This window comes from Mastigoproctus giganteus, chromosome 7, assembly GCF_048544385.1.
Source record: "Mastigoproctus giganteus isolate SK-2022 chromosome 7, ASM4854438v1, whole genome shotgun sequence".
Classification (NCBI taxonomy): domain Eukaryota; kingdom Metazoa; phylum Arthropoda; class Arachnida; order Uropygi; family Thelyphonidae; genus Mastigoproctus; species Mastigoproctus giganteus.
In genome coordinates, this window is record NC_143581.1 from 34753122 (window position 1) to 34775053 (window position 21932).

General features: G+C 38.7%; 1 protein-coding gene across 2 annotated transcripts in view; it reads left to right on the forward strand.

Moving 5' to 3' along the window:
• Positions 1–21932, forward strand: part of LOC150082810 (protein twisted gastrulation-like) — a 64445-nt gene that overhangs the window by 9413 nt on the left and 33100 nt on the right. For both annotated transcript variants that reach the window (XM_090376831.1, XM_090376832.1), the window contains exon 3: positions 21689–21889. In XM_090376831.1, coding sequence (XP_090232957.1) covers positions 21689–21889 — 201 coding nt within the window. The remainder of the gene's footprint in view (positions 1–21688; positions 21890–21932) is intronic.

Genomic DNA, 21932 nt, shown 5'->3' on the forward strand with positions numbered 1-21932 from the left:
ATGACCTGCGAGACTTCTTTTCTTCTTTTCCTTGGTCGGATTACTGTTTTAAAACTTCTGATGTCAATGTTTGCTCGGATCGTGTCAGTGAAATTATTCTTGCAGGAATGGAATCCTTTATCCCACACTCCACTTTAAAATCTCGTCTTTTATCTAAACCTTGGTTTTCCAATAAATGTGCTAAGGCTGTCCAAAAGAAGAATGTTGCATATTGTAATTGGCTTGTTTCTAATTCTTCAGTTTCATTTTCTGCCTACACCAAAGCTCGCAACAATTGTAAAGCAGTTATTAATCAGTGCAAACTAGAGTTTGAACAGGCTAAGAGTAGAAAACTTGCTTCTTGCCCTAATGGTAGCCGAGCATTCTGGTCTCTTGCCAAAGGTATTGGCCGCAACTTTTGCCCATCTCTGCCCCCACCTCTGTCCAAACCAGATGGTTCTGTTGTCACTTCAGCCAAGGATAAAGCTGACCTGCTAGCATCCCATTTTTCTTCCAGCTCATGTATTAATGATCTTGGTAAAACACCTCCCACCATTCCCAGCACGCTCCATTCAGTGCCTCCTGTGGTCTTCCGTCAAAAGGATATCAGAAGGATTTTGAAGAATCTTGATGTTAAGAAAGCTCCAGATCCTGATGGTATTTCTCCACTTGTTCTCAAAACCTGTGCTCCTGAACTTACTCCTATTCTTTTCCGCCTTTTTTTCACTTTCTTATTCCAAAGGTGTTTTTCCTTCTGCTTGCAAATTTCCTCATATCCAGCCAGTTCCTAAAAAGGGTGACAAATCCCTTCCATCCAACTATCGTCCCATTGCAATTACTTCTACTCTTTCTAAAGTAATGGAGAAATCAATTAACCGCCAACTCTTAAATTAGCTAGAAACCTTCCGTCTGATCAATGATCACCAGTATGGATTCCGTCAGTGTCGATCCACTGGTTATATTCTGGCTTATGTTACCCATTTATGGACTAATTCAATGGAAAGGTTCGGTGAAACACAAGTAGTTGCTCTTGACATCTCAAAGGCTTTTAATCGTGAAGACCTTTGGCATAAAGGTCTTCTAAACAAGCTTCCATCTTATGGTTTGGCAACTATTTTTAGTAATTGGTTATCCAGTTTTCTCTCTGATCGCTCACTGAGGGTGATCGTAGATGGCTCTCTGTCTTCTAACTTCTCCACTAATGCCGGTGTCCCCCAAGGTTCAGTTCTTTCCCCCACTCTTTTCCTCTTGTATATTAATGACCTTCTTCTATTGACTGGAAATCCTATCCATAGTTTTGCCGATGATAGCACATTGCATTCCACTTTCCATTTTGAGAAACCTTGTCCTGCTCAATCAGCTTCGAACTTCTCGAAAATCTGCTACCAATTCCTTAAATGCCGATCTTCAGGTAATTCTCCAGTGGGGCAAAGACAACTTAATCGATTTCAACCCTTCTAAAACTCAGTCTTGTCTTATATCTCGCAAAAAGGATTCTTCTGCTCCTTTGCTTATCTTTAGTGACACTCCGATTTCTAGGCAAAATATCTCTTTTGGGGATTACCCTGACTTCTAACCTCCCTTGGCACAAGCACATTACAAATATTGCTTCCTCTGCATCTAAAAAACTTGGTTTTCTCTTTCGCTCTTGACGTTATTTTTCTTCCAAACAGCTGCTCACTCTGTATAAATCGCAAATCCGCCCTGCCATGGAATATTGTTCCCACATCTGGGGTGGTGCCCCCAAAACCTCTCTCAGACTTCTTGATTCCATTCAGAAGAGGGCAGTTAGGTTAATTAATGATTCATCTCTAACAGAGTCTCTCCACTCGCTTTCTCATAGACGTACTGTTTCTGCTGCATGCCTCTTCTACAGATACTTCCATGGGCATTGTTTTTCCGAATTGGCTTCTATAATTCCCACTCTCTCTTTCAAAACAGTCTGAACATGTGCCGCCACCATCCAACATCCATTTACTGTCCAACTTCAAACCCCCAGAACCAACTTTTCATCTTCCTCATTTATTCATTCAAATGCCATTTTCTGGAACAACCTTCCTTCATACGTATTTCCTGAAAATTACAATCTACAGAAGTTAAAGTCCAATGTCAACAAATATCTTCTTTTGTCTTCTCAACCTCCAACCCAAGCACGGTACTAAGTACTATAGGTTCTAATACCTCTTGTGTTTGGGGTTCACATAAAAAAAAAAAAAAAAAAAAAGAAGATTATGGAATCTGTGGTTAAAGATGCAGTAACCAGTTATTATGCTAAATAGGTTTTAGCATGGATTCATGAAGGGACAATCTTGCGTGGCTTAACTGGTAAATTTCTATGAAAAGGTTATAAAGCATTTTTTTGGATGCAAGTAACAAATTTGACATATGTAGATTTTAGTAAGTCTTTTGATACAGTTACTAGTGAGAAGTTATAGTATAAATTAGAGTAAGTTGGGATAGCAGGGAAGATTCATCAGTGGAATAGGGGTTGGTTAAAGAACAGAAAACGGGGGGGGGGGGTCATTGTAAATGAGTATTCTTCAGAGTGGAACTAGAGTAGCAAATGGAGTTCCTTAGGGATCAATGCTCATACTTCTCTTGTTTCTTCGATTCCTAAATGATATTGATAAGTGAATATAGGGGAAGCTGTCAAAGTTTGCTGTTAACTTAAAGGTTGGGGGAGGGAGTTTAACGATTTGAACCAGGCTATGCTATTTCAAAAGGATTTGGAAAGACTACAGCTGTAGACTGAAAAATGGTAGCATAAAGTTTAATGCTACCAAATGTAAAGAATTGTACTTGAGGAAAAGAAACAGAGGAGTACTTCATAGTAGTGGCATATGATGCAAGAAGGCAAGCTTATACAGCATCAGTCAAGAGGAGAAAAAAAAAACACACTTCCTATTCACCTATCCATTTGCTCCAAATGTTTATCCAGTTCTTCTTTCAATCAATTTAAGCTATCAACTTCCAGAATGCCAGAGGGAATTTTGTTCCAGCAATCAAACACTCACTGGCTAAAGGCAAATTTCTGCACATCTGTTCTGCAACTGTCTTTCCTCAGTTTGAATTTATTCCCCCTCAAGTGCATAATCTGTGCAAGAGGAAGAATCCCATCAGCATTGAGATTTCTCAATTCAAAGCCTTAAACACCTCAGTCAGATCACCTCGCAGGTGCCTAATCTCCAGATGCTGCAATTTTCAGAACGTAAGCCTTTCTTAGTAAGAGCATCCCTTTGTTCCCATCACCAATCTCGTTGTCCTTCTCTGTACTCGTTCCAGCAGCTCTATATCCTTCCTAAAATGAGGCCTCCAGACCGCATGCAATACTCAAGGTGTGGCCTGACCATTACCTTATACAAAGGGATAATCACCTCCTTATCCCTGTTAGCAAAGTTCCTGTATATCATTGAAAAGACCCCATGAGCTGCTCTGGCCACCTGTCTGCACTGCTCTGAAAACTTCATATCTGATGGTACAATTATGCCCAAGTCTTTTTCATACTCCACTACTCTGAGGGTAGTATCTCACAGTTGGTATGTTACTCTTGGGGTTACTGCTACCCATAGGCTGTACTTTACATTTATCAGTGTTAAACTTCAGTTGCCACCTCTCAGCCCTTCTGCCTAGCTTTTCTAGATCCTGCTCCAGCCTAATACCATTGTTACTGTCTTTAAGAACCCTGACAGTCTTTCTGTCATCTGCAAACTTGGATTAAGCCTGTTATATACCTTCATCAATATCACTAATAAATATAGAAAGTAACAATGGTCCCAACACTGAACTCTGGGGCACCTCACTAATTTTTTTTTTTTTTTTTTTATGAAAACCCCAAACACGAAAGGTATCAAAACCTATAGTACTTAGTACGTGCATGGGTTGAAGGAGAAGTATGGGGGGAGGGGGATGCCGGAAACTTTGCTCTAGAGACTAAACATGGGTTTCACCACTTCAAGCCTCCAATAAGCAAAGTGGTGGTATTTCACCGGTTGATGAAAGTCATCTACCACCTATAAAATAACATCAGTCCATGACAAGCAGTGTCCATTGATTATCACTCTGTCTTCTTCCACTCACAACCATCCTTTTATCCATAGCAGCAACCCTTAATGCTATACTGTTCCAATTTGTACAGCAGCCTTCTACCTGCAACAATATCAAAGCTTTTCTGAAATCCAACTGTATGATCTCAGAATTATTTTTTGTGTCCAGTTCCTTTTTGATCACATCGTAGTATCCAATCAAATTGGTCAGGCAAGATTTCCCCTTAACAAACCCATGCTGTTTCTGAACTATGAGCAGTCTTGTCTAGATGATCCAGGATAGCTTCTTTATCCAATGACTACAATACTTTACCCAGAACAGAAGTTAAACTAACAGGTCTGTAATTACTCGCATCACTCTTTGATCCTCCTTTGTGAATTGGGGCTACATTTTGGGATTTTCCAGTCCGTGGGGACCTCCCCTGAATCCAAGGATGCTTTCGTAATTATGGCTAAAAGTTATCTTACTTCCTTTGCAGCCTCCCTTATCCTCAGGAGCTCACATATGGTGAGTATGGGCTTGGCACACACAGGGTCCTTAGTTGGATGTCGTCATTCTTCCCTTTTTTGGTGATTCCCTTCTATTTCTGACTCTCTCTCAGGGGTAACTCAGAAATTTTTTTTTTGACTGGTGCAGCAAAAGCCTCAGACTTCCTTGCACCATATGGCTAATTATAATAATAATAATAACTAGATACATCCCATCCACCCCAGATGCCTTTCTTCGGTTTAACGTCAACAATTTCTCCTCCCCTTTCCTCTCAGTTATTACAAGGGCATTTAGTTCCCTATTAGAGTTAGATAAACTTCCTGCCTCCACTTCTCTACAGAAGTCCTCATGTGTGAATGTAGACAAAATACTCATCCAGTTTGTCAGCTACCTGAGCAGGATCATTAACAGTCAAACCATCAATACCAATTGGACAAATCTGATTCATTCCCTTCCTTTTAGAGTTTATATAAGTGAAGTCTTTGCTATTTTTCTTTGTATCCTTTTCCAAAGATTTCTCATAATCTGCCTTCGCCTGCCTGACCTCATTTCTGAATTTATGTGCATTCCATGCATTTTTCTTCTCTGCCATATCTTATTAGTTCACCTGACATCCATTTAGGCCTAAACCTTGAACAGTATTTCTTAGTTGATATGAAAAGCCTAGTAGCTTCCAAGATTAATTCCTTGAATGCTTCTCATTTAGAATTTGGTGTTGGTAACTTCATCAGTTGGTCCCAATGTATAGAATTTAAAAACTGAATGCAAAAACCCTTCCCTTTACCCCTGATGGTAGTTACATCTTTTAAGTAAACCCCACATCAGTACACTATAATCACTGCCACCTAGTGGTTCCTTTATCTGCAGATTCTTAATGCATGTATAATCACTGCTGATAATCAGATCAAAGTATTAGTCTCTCTGGTTGTCTTTTGCACATGCTGTTGAAAACAGTCATCCTGTAAATCCACAAAAGTCTTGCTAGCGTGTGAGTGACCAATCCACAAGTTCCAGTTAATATCTGGAAAGTTAAAATCTCCCATTATAAGACATTTTCGATTTACTGGCCCACTTCATCTTTCTATTTTTCTGTACAGCTGTTCATTGTACTCATCAGAATCGTTAGGCCTACAACACACTCCTACCCTCATTTTTGCTTTCTCAGTGCTTATGTCAAACCAAACTAATTCAACATTACACTGGCCACCCATGTCAATTTGATGCACTGCCTTAAATTTTGTGTGTTTCCTAACAGCATAACCCTTTCTCCCTTCCTATTTTGTCTGTCCTTTCTGTACACGTTGTACTCATTGTACACATTGATGTGGTTACAAAGGAACTGGATGCAAAAAATAATTTTGATATCATATATTTAGATTTCAGGAAAGTTTTTGACACTGTTGCCCATGGAAGACTATTGTAGAAATTTGAGCAGAATGGTATTAAGGGTAAGTTGCTACAATAGATAAAAGGATCGTTGAGTGGGAGAAGACAGAGGGTGGTAATTAATGGGTGCTGCTCTTTGTGGACTAATGTTATTAGTTGAGTCCCACAGGGTTCTGTGTTGGGTCCTCTGTTGTTTTTGTATATTTATCAATGATATTGATGAAGGTATATATCAGGCTTAGTGTTGAAGTTTGCAGATGATACAAAGGTTGGCAAGGTTAATGACAGTAATGACTGTGCTACTGCAACAGGATCTAGATAATTTGGGCAGATGGGCTAAGAAGTGGCAACTGAAGTTTAACCTTGACAAATGCAAAGTACTGCATATGGGTAGAAGTAACCCCAGAGAAACGTACCAACTGTGTCGTACTACACTTAAGGTGGTAGAAAATGAAAAAGACCTGGGAGTAATTGTGCAGTCAGATATGAAGTTTTCTGAGCAATGCAGACAGGCTGCCAGGGCAGGTCATGGGGTTTTGTCAATGATATATAGGAATTTTGCTAGCAGGGAAAAGGAGGTCATTGTCCCCCTATATAAGGCAATGGTCAGGCCACGCCTTGAGCACTGCATACAGGTCAGGGGGCCTCATTTTAGGAAGGATGTAGATTTGTTTGAGTGTGTACAGAGAAGGGTAACAAGATTGGTGAGGGGAATGAAGGGATCCTCTTACCAAGAGAGGTTTAAGTTCTGCAAATTGCAGTGGCTGGAGACTAGGCACCTGCACGGTGATCTGATTGAAGTGTATAAGGCTTTGAATGGGTTGACCATGCTGAATTCTGATGGGATCCTTCCACTTGTTCAGATTACGAACCTAAGGGGGCATAAATTCAAATTAAGAAAAGACAGATGTAGAATAGATGTTCAGAAATTTGCCTTTAGCCAGCGGATGGTTAATTGCTGGAACAAACTTCCATCTGTTGTTGTGGAAGTTGATAGGTTAAATAAATTTAAGGAGGAAATGGACAGGCATTTGGAGAGAATGGTGTGTTTTTTTTTTTTTTTTTTTTTTTTTTGGCTGATGCTGCATAAACTCGTACACTTGCTTTCTTGCATCACATGCCACTGCTACTACTATTACTCCCCAAATTTAATTTTGCATCCTTATATCCTTGTTTTGCCATGTCTGGTATCCCAACAGTATCATCCTTTGATGTCTTGACTAGCATTAGCATTAGTAGAGGCATTTGATGCAAGAAAGCAAGCTTATGCAGCATCAGCCAAAAAAAAAAAAAAAACCACTTCCACTTCACCCCTCTGTTCGTTCAAAATACCTGTCCAGCTGAGCCTTAAACTTATTTAGGCTATCAACCTCCACCACAAGGGATGGAAGTCTGTTCCACCAACCAACCACCCGCTGGCTAAAGGCAAATTTCCGCACGTCTATCCTACATCTGTCTTTCCTCAATTTGAATTTATGCCCTCTCAGGTGATTTTTCTGAGCTAGAGGAAGAATCCCATCAGCATTGAGCATGCTTAAACCATTCAAGGCTTTATACACCTCTATCAGATCACCTCGCTGGTGCCTAGTCTCCAGACACTGTAATTTGCAAAACTTAAGCCTTTCTTCGTAAGAGCACCCCTTTGTTCCATTCACTAATCTTGTTGCCCTTCTCTGTACTCGTTCCAGCAGCTCTACATCCTTCTTGAAATGAGGCCTCCAGACCTGTATACAGTACTCTAGGTGTGGCCTGACCATTGCCTTATACAATGGAATAATCACCTCCTTATCCCTGCTGGAAAAATTCCTGTATATCATTGACAATACTCCATGAGCTACTCTTGCACCCGTCTGCACTGCTCAGAGAACTTCATATCTGCCTGCACAACCACCCCCAAGTCCCTTTCATTCTCTACCACTGTCAGTGTAGTACCACAGAGTTGATACGTTGCTCTGGGGTTGCTGTTTCCCACGTGTAGCATTTTACATTTGTCAATGTTAAACTTCATTTGCCACCTCTCAGCCCATCTGCTCAACCTTTCCAGATCCTGTTGCAGCAGCATAGTGTCAGTAGTGTCCTTGACAACCCTGCCAACCTTTGTACGTCTGCAAACTTGGACATTAAGCTTGATATACCATCATCAATATCATTTATAAATACAGAAAACAATAATGGACCCAACACTGAGCCCTGAGGGACTCCACTAATAACATTAGTCCACGATGAGCAGTGTCCATTGATTACCACTCTCTGTCTTCTCCCCCTCAACCACCCCTTTATCCATAGCAGCAATTTGCCTCCAATGTCACACTGCTCCAATTTGTGTAGCAGTCTTCCATGTGCAACAGTATCAAAAGCCTTTCTAAGATCCAAGTATATAATTATAGAACTTCAAGTATAGAACTTCAAATTGATGAAATTTATTTACTATACTCCTAGCACTGGTGTACATGTAAGTATACATGCACCTGTTCTTACTCTTAGTTACCTGAACACAGCCCATGTCCTTACTTGCAGTAAATACATGGTCTGTTACTAGCAGCTCTAGAAATCCCCATCACCTTCACAGGCTGTTGCTCATTTCAATAGAAGCAATGCAAGAAGAAATCTCTGCCTTTGGGGAGATTAGGAGGAGAGGAATTAAAAGATGTCAAGATGAGAAAGTGCAACATGCAGTGTAACTAGTGACAAGAAGGGACATAGCATTCTGGATATATCTTCAGCATTCTAGATTTATTTTTGATTTATCTACCTGATATTGCAAGTAGAGAAATAAAAGGTCGTTGAAATACTGTTTCCAATGTAGAGGTCACATTTAAAGAGATGATTTGGTCTGCAGAGCTTAGCAACTAGACGGGGGATTCGCTTGAAGTGTATAAGGTCCTGGGGGGGGATTGCTAAAATGGATGAGGGTAATATTCTCACTGCTTAGTGTGATAAGAATCAAGGGATACAACTATAAACTCTTAGGAAAGACTGGTAGAATAGATATTATGAAGTTTGTCTTCAGGCAGTGTTATTGTGGAACATTGGAATAAGTTTTCTTCAGAGGCAGCTGAGGCAAAGAAATTTCAAAATTCAAAGAATTGAAAAAGCACTTTTTTGTGATAGGAACAATGCATTTTTTGTGCAATGCAAGTTTGCTTCCTTGCATCATTATATCATTCTAATACTAAATCTATATAATTTTATAGCATGAAGCTTCTAGCTACAAAATTCTACACCTATAATAAATGTAGTGCAGAACCATAATTTTTTATATAGTTGTGTGGATGTAAGCAAACAGTGTTATATGGGAGACATTAAGTTGCATCTCATATAAGGTTTGATCAAAAATTTTGGTAAATTATCTTAATTTTTGAACACATAACAACAGTAGTTAAAACATCATAAACAGGGCTTGCAACTATCTTTTGAACATATGCGCACCAAGTTTTAATTTGTTGACACCTACTTCAAACAGTGTTCTAACAGCTTTCTGCTGTTTAAGCAAACAGTTGTTTTTTCCATTTGTTGTCAATCAAAAATGTGAAATTTGAACACTGCGAATATAATTTTGTTGTAAACCTGGAAAGTCAGCCGTGAAAATACATGAAATGCCCATTACAGTTTGTGCAGATGATGCTATGATCAAAGGGCGCGTGGTGGGGGGGGAGCATTTTCAAGTGGTTTCAGAGGTTTTAGGAGGCCAAAAAAAAAAAAAAAAAAAAGCACAACAGTCAAACTCACATGTGTGTTTGCTGATTGTATTTTTTGTTTGGATAATGTTATTAAAATTCGCTCTGTGAGGTGTCACTGTTAATGCAGCTTACAACTAAGAAGTTTTAAAGTAGTTGAGAGATGTAATCTGATATAAACAGTCTGAAAAATGGCAAAATGGTTGACTCTTTTATCACAGCAATGTAACTTGTCAGATATCTCTTGCTCTCCAGCAATTTCATGAGTTGCTGGAGAGCAATTTTTTACTGACAAAAACTTTCATTCGTGCTAAAAACCTGCCTTATTTCTCCTAATATTGCACTATGACTTTTGGCTATTCCCAAAATTAAAACAGGATATGAAAGGAAAATGATTTGAGTTGATTCAAGAAATCCAGTCAAACACAGTGGACTATCTAAAAGCACAGAAGAAGACTTCCAAAAATGTCTTAATCAGTGGCAGGCATTTCAGAACAAGTGTGTGGTTGCAGGTTATATTGAAGAATAGTAACAGTGTCAGAAATTTGAAATATTTTCAACATTTACTCAACTTTTTTGATCAAACCTTATCTTGTGAATCTCTTTGTGATGAGTTGCCTGACTCTTACACCTCAATAAGTAACATTTCACCAAAGGATAAATATATATTTTTACTTATTCTTAGATGAGTGCCACAATTGGAGTCATCATTTCAGAAATAGTTGTTGTCTCTTCATTGGTTGGTGGATAGGTATTCAGAGTGTGAGAGCTGACAAAGCAATTGTAACTTGATTATACAATATGAATGATTCAAAAAGCAGTATCGGGTAGAAATGTGTTTCAGTATTGTGTAATTTTATAGCATGAAACTTCTACAGCTAGAGGCTATAAGATATAAATTCATTGTAAGTGATATGTTATAAACAAAATATCAGAATGATGGTCGAATTTTTCTTGAGTTTAAATTCCTTGGATTGTGTTTGAGGGTTGGAGCATAGATTGGACTTAAATTTTTGCAGTCTTCTTGGCAACCCTTGATGTAAAGTTTATATATTCCGATGGCATTAGTGAGTTTGTTCTCATTAAATACCTAAGGTATGGAAATTTGTTATTCACTCAAAAACAGTGATGAACAATAGCAGTGAATAACTGTTATGTAGTCTTCCAAATATTGGTGGAATGAATTGTAAAACGCAAATTGCCTTTCTTTGTCAGCATTGGTCAGGGATTAGTTATACAGTATATGCATTTTATATGGAAACATTTTTTGTGTTGTTAAACAATGCTTAAAGTGGATGTTTGTTTTAATTTCAGCTGTTGCAGCAATCATTTCACAGATTTCCTTGGGCTATAAATAAGTACTTCCTGTACCTGTGCAGTATTTTTAGGCATCCTCGCCCACTTCTCTTTGCTAATAACACACGTTTTATTGTCTATCACGGAACATGATGCAAGACTGTTCAAATTTTTACTACTCTATCTTATGTGTTTTACACTACACTCACCAAAAATATAAGCATTAAAACCTTTGCTTCTTTTTTTGATAACTGTATACAAGTGTGAATATTTTTTATAAGTCTGTTTATTATATCATTAGCATTAGTAGAGGCACATGATGCAAGAAAGAAAGCTTATGCAGCATCAGCCAAAAAAAAAAAAAAAAGCTCTGATTTCACCCCTCCATTTGTTCCAAATACCTGTCCAGCCCAGCCTTAAATTTATTTAGGCTATCAACTTCCACAACAAAAGATGGAACTCTGTTCCACCAATCAACTACCCACTGGCTAAAGGCAAACTTCTGCACATCTATCCTACAACTGTCTCTCCTCAATTTGAATTTATGCCCTCTCAGGTGATTCTTTCTTACTCTCCAAACCATACTGGAATATAGGAAAAATATAGCAGACATTTTTCAGTTCCTCAGGGAAATAAATTTCTATATCTAATTTGAAACCAAATATAATCTCTGCATTAAGCTATAGTCACTCATGACTCTTGGGAACTATTTGCAGCAAAATACGAATACAAACAAAACTGTTGTAAAAAACCATCCAGGCACATTTCAGCTGCAGTAGCTCTTGTACCAAGAATTTCTCAATCAATCAATCTCAGGTGATTATTCTGAGCAAGAGGAAGAATCCCATCAGCATTGAGCATGCTCAAACCATTCAAGGCGTTATACACCTCAATCAGACCACCTTGCAGGTGCCTAGTTTCCAAAAACTGTAATTTGCAAAACTTAAGCCTTTCTTTATAAGAGCAACGGCACCTCCGTAGCCAGGTGGGCAGGAGCAGCAGTGCATAGCACATGCTTCTTGATTAGACTGGGGTTCGAGCCAGTGACCACCAAATACAGAAGATGCGGAAAGGTTAAGGAATGACCACCGCATATCTGGGGAGCAATATGTCCTTAGTTGCTAATGCTCCTAAAAAAAAAAAACCAAAAAAAAAAAACCCAAATAACAGTAACAAAATAAGAGCAACCCTTTGTTCATTCACTAATCTTGTTGCCCTTCTCTGTACTCATTCCAACAGCTATACATCCTTCTTAAAATGAGGCCTCCAGACCTGTATACAGTACTCAAGGTGTGGCCTGACCATCGCCTTATACAAGGGAATAATCACCTCCTTATCCCTGCTAGAAAAGTTCCAGTATATCATTGACAAGACACCATGAGCTACTCTTGCAGAGGCCCCGAGTGCCAAGCGAGTGATCATAGCGATATTTCCAAAGTGATTTGAAAGCGTTTTTTCTCTAAGCGACAGATTGTAGAGATTGTTAAAACCCTCTTTATTTATAAAATTATTTAATTTTGGCCTTTTCTAAATAAAGAACTTAGCTTCGTATCAAGGAAGGAAAGACACCTTTCTTTTATATTTATACATATATAACCAATTTCTCTAACACACTAACCACTAATCTCTTATTGCTTGGTCACTGGTGGCACCGCTTCTGCCTCCACGTGGTGGGGGCTGGTAGTCTGAGTATTAATCTAATACTTAGGGCGAAAAGGAGCAAACATGGATCCATTAATATCACCGACTGTAGAGCCTACGTGCTCGCATGAACTTGAGTCATCTCAAGCAAAAAGAATCAAAAAAGATGATTCTTCACATGACTTACCTGCTTTTTTAATTGTACACTCGTTATCAACGAAACCTCTTAGTAGCTTATCTCCATTTCTTGTGCAGAAAAGCATAGAGGCTGTAGCAGGTACTCCCAAAATTGTCAAATGCCTTCGCTCAGGAGATCTTCTTATAGAGACTTCAAATCCCAGTCATTCTAGACAACTCCTGAAGCAAACGACCTTCGGAGGCCTTCCCATTTCGGTAACCCCGCACAGAACTTTAAACACCTCAAAGGAAGTCATCTCGGAATGGGACCTCCTTAATGTTTCTGAGGAAGAAATTGCCGAAGAACTTAAAGCACAACGTGTTGTCGGTGCTAAGAGAATTATGACCAAACAAGACGGTGTCCTTACACCCACAAGAAATGTTATCCTTACCTTCAGCAGTCCGAATCTCCATAGAATCAGTAAAAGCTGGCTACCTTTCCTGTAAGATCTGACCTTATATACTAAATCCACTTAGATGCTTTAAATGCCAGAAGTATGGTCATTCTCAAACAGCATGGCAAGGTAAGACATCTGTGTGGCTCATCAGACCATTCCCAAACTGAATGTACAGCTGCAATGCCAAAGTGTCCCAATTGCCAGGGTACTCATCCCGCATATTCTAGAACTTGCGAATTATGGAAAATGGGAAAGAAAATAATGAAGTACAAGGTAGAGAAAAATGTATCTTACCAAGAGGCACGTAAACAGATATTAAATGTGATGGCTACCAAAACATATTCCAATGCAGTTAAAAACACTAAAGAATTTTCTACACAGACTAATATTACTATTCTTCCTAAATTATCTCTTACTCAATGGGCTAGATCCATCCTTGCAGATGGTGAGACACTGACAGCAACAAAGACAAAGAGTCCATCAAATGTTACTAATACAAAGCCATCCAAGCCACAAGACGTTTCCAACTCAGACACATTATCAAAGGAGAAAGATGCTCATCGTACACAAAATAAACCAACTGAACGAACTATGGAAATCGATGAGAAGTTAGATAATGAAGATGCTGTTCTCCTGCTTCATGCTGATGATGAGATGGATATTACTCGCCCAGTCTTTTCAAAACGAGAGAAATATAAACAGGATCGAGGGAAAAACAAACGATCAGATCAATCCACCTAACCTAAACCTAAGTAATGCAGAAAATTATTCAATGGAATTGTAGAGGACTAAGAAGCAATCTTGACGAATTAAAATACTTAATGCACCAGCATGATCCTGCATGTATTTGTCTACAGGAAACTTATTTATCATCAAATTATACCCCATACTTCTCACGGTATACGCTATATAGACATGACAGATGTTCTGAGTCTCCAGCAAGAGGAGGAGTAGCAATATTAGTTCGTAGTAATGTATCATCGAAACCCGTTCAGCTTTCCACTAATCTAGAAGCAGTAGCCGTTCGTATTGTTCTTGGAATTAATCTCACTCTTATCTCCATTTATATTCCACCAAACGTTTCATGTTTCATTGCAGAACTTGACAACTTACTTAATCAACTGCCCCAACCTGTATGCTTTCTAGGTGATCTAAATGCTCATCATCCTTTGTGGGGTTCCCTGAACATAGATCGTAGAGGGAGGATGATCGAAACTGTACTTGATAACCATCACTTAACACTACTGAATACCGGTGTGCATACTTATATCCACTTGCCTACAGGTTCTAGCTCTGCTCTGGATCTGTCCATATGTTCCTCGTCCATTTACCCTAGCTTTGATTGGACGGTATTAACTGACCTTCACAACAGTGATCACTTTCCTATAATTTGCAAAATACAGACGGATACAAACTACACATCTAACCAAAGAATTACGTGGAATTTTCACCGAGCTAACTGGGAGAAGTTTTCGAAAACAGTACAATTTGATAACCATCTGATTCTTACTGCACCTATTAATAATGCCACTAGACATATAGTAAAAGAACTACTTGGAGCTGCTGTCAGCACAATACCAAAAGTTAACCCTACGAAACAAAGGTATAATACTTGGTGGACAAGGGAATGATATCTTGCCAAAAGGAAACAAAACAAAGCTTGGAACATTTTTCGCCGAGATGCTACAATGGAGAACCTTATAAACTATAAATGGCTAAAAGCTGAAGCATGCCGAATTCGTAGAAAAGCTAAACAGGATGCGTGGATTCGATTCAGTTCTACCATCTGCAGAAACACTGACCCCAGAATAATTTGGAGAAAGATCTGCATTCTCAGTGGAAAGTGTCAACAAAACAAGGCCCCAATCCTGTCCTGGAAAGGAATAGATATTTCTTCTCCAACTGATATTTCAGAGGCTTTAGCAGAAACATTTGCAGTCTCTTCATCATCTCAATATTATGAAGACTCATTTAGACGCAAAAAAATGTCCGTGGAAAAATATAAAATTAACTTTGTTACAAAACAATCTTATTCTTATAACCTTCCATTCACTATGAATGAACTCAACGAAGCTCTACAGAATTCTAGAAATAGTTCTGCTGGACCAGATGGCATTTTCTACATAATGCTTCGCCACCTTAACTCAAACTCAAAATCTATACTACTGAAATTTTACAATAGAATCTTTGAGGAGAATGTTTACCCTGATACATGGCATCAGTCAGTTGTGGTAGCCATAGCGAAACCTGGTAAAGATGCTTCCTCCCCCAATAGTTATCGTCCTATATCTTTGACCAGCTGTTTAGGAAAGATAATAGAAAAGATGGTTCACAAGAGACTTGTCTGGATTGTTGAAGATCAAGATGCTATATCATGCCATCAATTTGGTTTCCGCTGTAACAGGAGTACAACTGATGTTCACATCAAGGTTGAAGCTCACATTCGAAATGCTTTTCTTAAAAAACAGCACATGGTAATGATAACTTTCGATATTACCAAAGCATTTGATACAACCCGGAGATATGGAATCCTCCAAGACTTATACAAACTTGGACTGAGAGGTAACCTGCCTAGATTCATTCAGAATTTTCTTCACCTCAGGACCTTTCAACTAAGATTCCAGAATGAGCTGTCCAAAATTTACACACACAAGAAGAAGGAGTACCTCAGGGATCGATTTTAAGTGCCACACTCTTTGCATTACGTACCAGTAGCATTACAAGAGACATCCCAGCCACAGTAGAAGTTTATATGTATGCAGACGATCTTGCTATTTCCTGTCAATCATCGAACATGGCTACCATTGAAAGACAACTACAGATAACAATAAACAAAATTGAAACTTGGACAGAAAGCAATGGCTATCAATTAACCGAGGGGAAAACAGCAGCAATACACTTCTGTAAATTACGATCGCTTCATCCGGAACCTGTATTAAAACTGAAAGGCAGAGAAATACCGATGACAGATTCCATAAGATTATTGGGTCTGAACTTAGACACCAAATTAAATTTCCGTAAACATGTAACCTATCTACGAACTACATGCCTCCAGAAACTAAACATCCTTCGTGCAGTATCCTCAACATCTTGGGGTGCTGACAGACAGTCATTGCTGGATTTATATCGTTCTCTAATCCGGTCACGATTAGACTATGGAGCTATAGTATATGCATCAGCTAAAAACAGCATCTTACGGTCTATGAACACCATTCAACACAGTGCCCTTCGATCAGCACTAAGCGCCTACAGAACCTCGCCAGTACAAAGCTTGTATATAGAAGCACACGACCCTCTCCTTTATCTTAGAAGACAATGACTACTCTGCCAATACTGCTAAAATAAGAAGCTTTCCAACTCACCCCTGTTGGGTATACCTCAACCAACCTTTATGGCCAACACTTTATGAATCCAAGCCTAATGAATCCAGGCCTGCTGGGATTCGTCTTCAAGAAGTAATAAAAAAGTGGAAACTCGATCTCAACAAAATTGCGGAAAGTGCAAATATGCCTTTACCCCCCATGGAATAGACATCATATAAACAAATAGAAAGAATAGTTGATGAGAATCAACCGAAAGAGCAAGCTGGCTTTAGGACAGGATTCTCAACTATGGATCACCTTCACGTAATATCACAGCTAATGGAGAAAGCAAATGAATATAAAACACCATTATGCCTGGCATTTGTGGATTATGAAAAGGCATTTGACTCCATACAGCATAAGGCAATGTTTCGGGCACTGGAAAGACAAGGCATAGATACTCCATATATTATGATTTTGAAGAAAATATATGAGAGTGCTACATCCTTTATTAGACTAGACAAAGACAGTAGCAAATTTAAAATCGAGAAAGGAGTTCGACAAGGAGACACAATATCTCCGAAGCTGTTTACTGCTGCCCTTGAGGAAGCTTTCAGAAGATTAGACTGGTCGCAGAAAGGAGTCAATGTGAACGGAGAGTACCTAAACCATTTACGATTTGCAGATGACATTGTGGTCATAAGCCACGATCCCAAAGAATTAGAGGAAAATCTTAATCAGTTATGCAGAGTTAGTAAGGATTTTGGACTAAAGATGAATATGGCTAAAACAAAAGTAATGATGAACAAGTATGCCACGGAAAGGGAAATAATGATTGAAGGAGCAGTAATTGAAAAGGTGGAGTCATATACTTATCTGGGACAAGTTATTAGCTGTAATAATGATAAATGGCTGGAAGTCAAGAGAAGAATAAATTTTGGATGGATAGCATTCAGGAAATATAGCCACATACTGAAGAGCAATATCCCAGTTTGTCTGAAACGTAAAATAATGAATCAATGTATACTCCCCACCATGACTTATGGAAGTGAAACTTGGGCACTCACCAAAAGAATGGAAGAGAAGCTAAGAACTACACAGCAAAGAATGGAACGAATTATATTGGGAATCAGACTGTTAGATAAGAAGAGAAACACATGGATTAGGCAGCAAACTCAAGTAAAGGACATTCTTATCAAAACTAAAGAACTAAAATGGTCTTGGGCAGGACACATAGCTCGAAGACATGATGACAGATGGACTAAGAAAATAACAGAATGGTACCCAAGAGGGGCTAGAAGAAAACCTGGAAGACAAAGGCGGAGATGGATAGATGAAATTCATGAGTTTTTGAGTAGTAAATGGATGGCCAGTGCTCAAAACAGAAGGAACTGGAAAGTTGCTGGAGAGGCCTTCATCCTGCAGTGGATTGAAAATGGCTGATGATGATGATGAAACATTGATCTTTACTTCGCTCAGTGGCCAAAAAATACCATTCCACTATGTAATATCCGACAGTTGCATGCCAACTATATTTCACAACACACTGGAAAACTCATAATCTATACGGATGGATCTAAGACCCAGTCACATGTAGGTGCAGCAGCTGTGTTCCCTTCTCACGTAATTTCAAAATCTCTTCCAGTTGAGTGCAGCATTCTATCTGCAGAATTGTATGCTATACAGCTTGCATTAAGTGAAATTTGTCAACAGTCGTCCCTTTCTGTCTTAATATACTCGGACTCACTTAGTGCTATTTCAGCCATACAGAGTAAACGACATTCTCGTCATCCTCTTCTACAAGAAATCGACTTTCTAATCAACCGCTGTCAAAAGAAACACTCTGAAATAACTCTTTGCTGGATTCCAGGACACTGCGGAATAGAAGGCAATGAAAAAGCAGACATTGCAGCTAAGTCAGCATTAGAACTGCCAAACAGAACAAGGATAGTTCCACACACTGATTTTAGTCCAATCATTATTAGAGAAAGTGAAAATGAATGGGTCCAAATATGGAAAAATCAAGTCAACAATAAACTACAGGAAATAAAACCTAACCCAAAAATATGGAACTTCAGCATCAGAGAGAGAGAGAGTCGCAGAGAAGAAGTAATACTTGCCAGACTGAGAATTGGCCATACTCATCTTACTCATTTTCATCTATTGACAAACAAAAATCCCCCACTCTGTGTTCAATGTCAAGTCCAGCTTTCAGTAAAACACATTCTTTTGGTATGCCCTCGATTCAGAAATTCCAGATTCCTTTATTTTCAGAGTTCATACAATAACCAGAATCCAGTTACCCTTCAACGGATCTTAGACAATAATGTGAATATACATGAATTGTTTAATTTTATTCGGCAAATCAGATTTGATAAACAAATCTGAAAAAAATGTTTGATTTACATTAAAAACTTGGAAAGACACATCTTGGCCATTGATGCCCTTGTGTCTTAAAACCATTAATCAACAACAACAACAACATACTCTTGCAGACTGTCTGCACTGCTCAGAAAACTCCATATCTGCCTGCACAATTACCCCCAGATCCTTTTCATTCTCTACCACTGTCAGCGTAGTACCACAGAGTTTATACATTACTCTGGGGTTACTGCTTCTCATGTGTAGTACTTTACATTTGTCAGTTTTAAACTTCATTTGCCACCTCTCAGCCCATCTGTTCAACTTTTCTAGATCCTGTTGCAGCAGCATACTGTCATTAACAACCCTGCCAACCTTCGTATTGTCTGCAAACTTGGACATTAAGCCTGATATACCATCATCAATATCATTTATAAATACAGAAAACAACAACGGACCCAACACTGAACCCTGATGGACTCCACTAATAACATTAGTCCACGAAGAGCAGTGTCCATTGATTACCACTCTGTCTTCTCTCACTCAACCATCCCTTTATCCGTAGCAGCAATTTGCCTCCAGTGCTGCACTGCTCCAATTTGTGCAGCAGTCTTCCATGTGCAACAGTGTCAAAAGCCTTTCTAAGATCCAAATATATGATATCAAAATTATTCTTTGCATCCAGTTCTTTTGTGACTACATCATAGTATCCAATCAATTGGCCAGACAAGACTTCCCTTTAACAAACCCATGCTGTGTCCGAGCTATAGCTGAAGTCTTGTCTAGATGATCCTGCAGTGTGCTTCTTTAACCAATGCCTCCATTAATTTCCCCTGGAACAGAAGTTAAACTAACAGGTCTATAATTACTTGTGTCACCCTTTGATCCTTCTTTGTAAATTGGGGTCACATTTGCACATCTCCAGTCCATGGGTATCTCCCCTGAGTCCAAGGAAGCTCTCATATTTATGGCTCAGGGTTTGCTTACTTCCTTTGCTGCCTCCTTTAATATAACTGGATAGATCCCATCCACCCCAGGTGCCTTTCTTATGTTTATCTTCAACAATTTCTCCTCCACTTTCCTCTCAGTTATTACAAAATCATCTAGCTCACTGCCAGAGTTTAGTTCACCTCTGGCATTCCCCTCCCTGAATAACTCCTCATTTGTGAATGTAGATGCAAAATACCCATTTAGTTGTTAGTCACCTGAGCAGGATCATCAACAGTTGAACCATCGATATCAAGTGGACCAATCTGATTCATCTCCTTCCTTCTAGAGTTTACATAAATAAAGAACTCTTTGCTGTTTTTCTTTGCATCCTTTGCCAAAGATTTCTCATAATCTACCTTTGCTTGCCTAACTTCGTTTGAGACTTGGTTACAGACTGCTTATATCTATCATAGGCTTCCATGTCACCCATTAATTTATATGTATCCCATGCATTTTTCTTCTCTGCCACATGTCTCATTAGTTTATCTGACATCCATTTAGGCCTAAACCTTGAACAATATTTCTTAGTTGGTATGTAAAGCCTAGTAGCTTCCAAGATTAATTCTTTGAATGCTTCCCAAATACCTCTTTGAGTAAATCCCACTTCAGCACACTGTGATCACTGCCACCTAGTGGTTCCTTTATCTGCAGATTCTTAATGCATGAAGAATCACTACTGATAATCAGATCAAGAGTATTACTCCCTCTAGTTGCCTCCCAAACATGCTGATGTAGAAAACAGTCATCCAATAAATCTACAAATGCCTTGCTAGTGTGTGAATGACCAACCCACAAATTCTAGTCAATATCCGGGAAATTAACATTCCCCTTTATAAGACTCTCTGATTTACTGGCCCACTCTATTTCCCTGTACAGTTTTTTTATTGTACTCATCAGAGTCATTAGGCCTATAACACACTCCTACTCTCAATTTTGATTTCCCAGTGCTTATGTCACACCAAACTGACTCGACACTGCACTGTCCAGCGATGTTGACTGGCTGTACCTCCTTGGATTTTGTGTTTCTTGACTAATAGCATAATCCCTCCTCCCTTCCTATCCTATCTATCCTTCCTGTACATGTTGTACTCCCCAAATTCCAGTTCTGCATTCCTTATATCTGTGTGACACCACATCTCTGATATCCCAATAATATCAGCCTTTGATGTTTTGACGAACACCTCAAATTCATCAAATTTATTTAACAAACTCCTAGCATTGGTGTATACGCAATTATACATGCACCTGTTCCTATTCTTAGCTCCGTAATACAACCATTATGTTTACTTGTACCACAATGACTCCCAGCAGTCTCTGAAATCCCCTGTATCTTGTTTTCCAGGCTGCTGCTCATTCCAATAGAAGCAGTGAAAGAATTACTTTCACCTCTGCCAGCAGCTACTGTTAATCTATTAGTTCATGTATCCCCCCAATGTAGCAGTTTTCCAACCCACTTAACGCTGCCTCGATAGCATCAGCAAATATCCTTGCACCCTTTCTATTTAAGTGTATCCCATCCCTCTACAAGCAGTCTCTCCTGTTAACAAGCAATCACATGTTGTAGTATTTCAATCTTTGGCTGTATCTGCTGATTTTGTGTACAGTCCCTTTTCTTTCAATACCTTTTCCAGTTTATAAGAGGGAAAATGTGGGTGCTGTATTTAAAAGACAGAGCAAAGCACTGTTTAATTATTTGTATGGTTTTAGTAAAAAAAAAAAAAAAAAACTTAAGTGAAAATATCACATTAAAAGTGAAACAATGTATAAAATTAACATATATATATGCTAGTTTTATATATTTACTATAATAGTAATGTGTTTATTTAATATATTATATAATATATCACATCTGGACACTTTCTTTTAATGATTATTTTATAGTGCATTTATTTACCTGATTACAGAATTTTCATTATAAAGTAATTTTTTTATCTTGTTTTCTTTATAGAAATGTGTCCTAAACCCAATGAGACAGAAAGCCATCTTAGTGAGAAATCTCATGTTGAAGACTTACCTGAACCAATACCTGAATTGTTTACAGTACTTACAGAAGAAAAAGACAGATTATTGCGTTGGACATCATACACTTATCCTGCTTATATCTCATTTTTCAGTCCTACTCATGACAAAGGGACTACTGTTACTGCTGGTATATTTATATTTCAGTCTTTAACCGTTTTAAATAATATTTA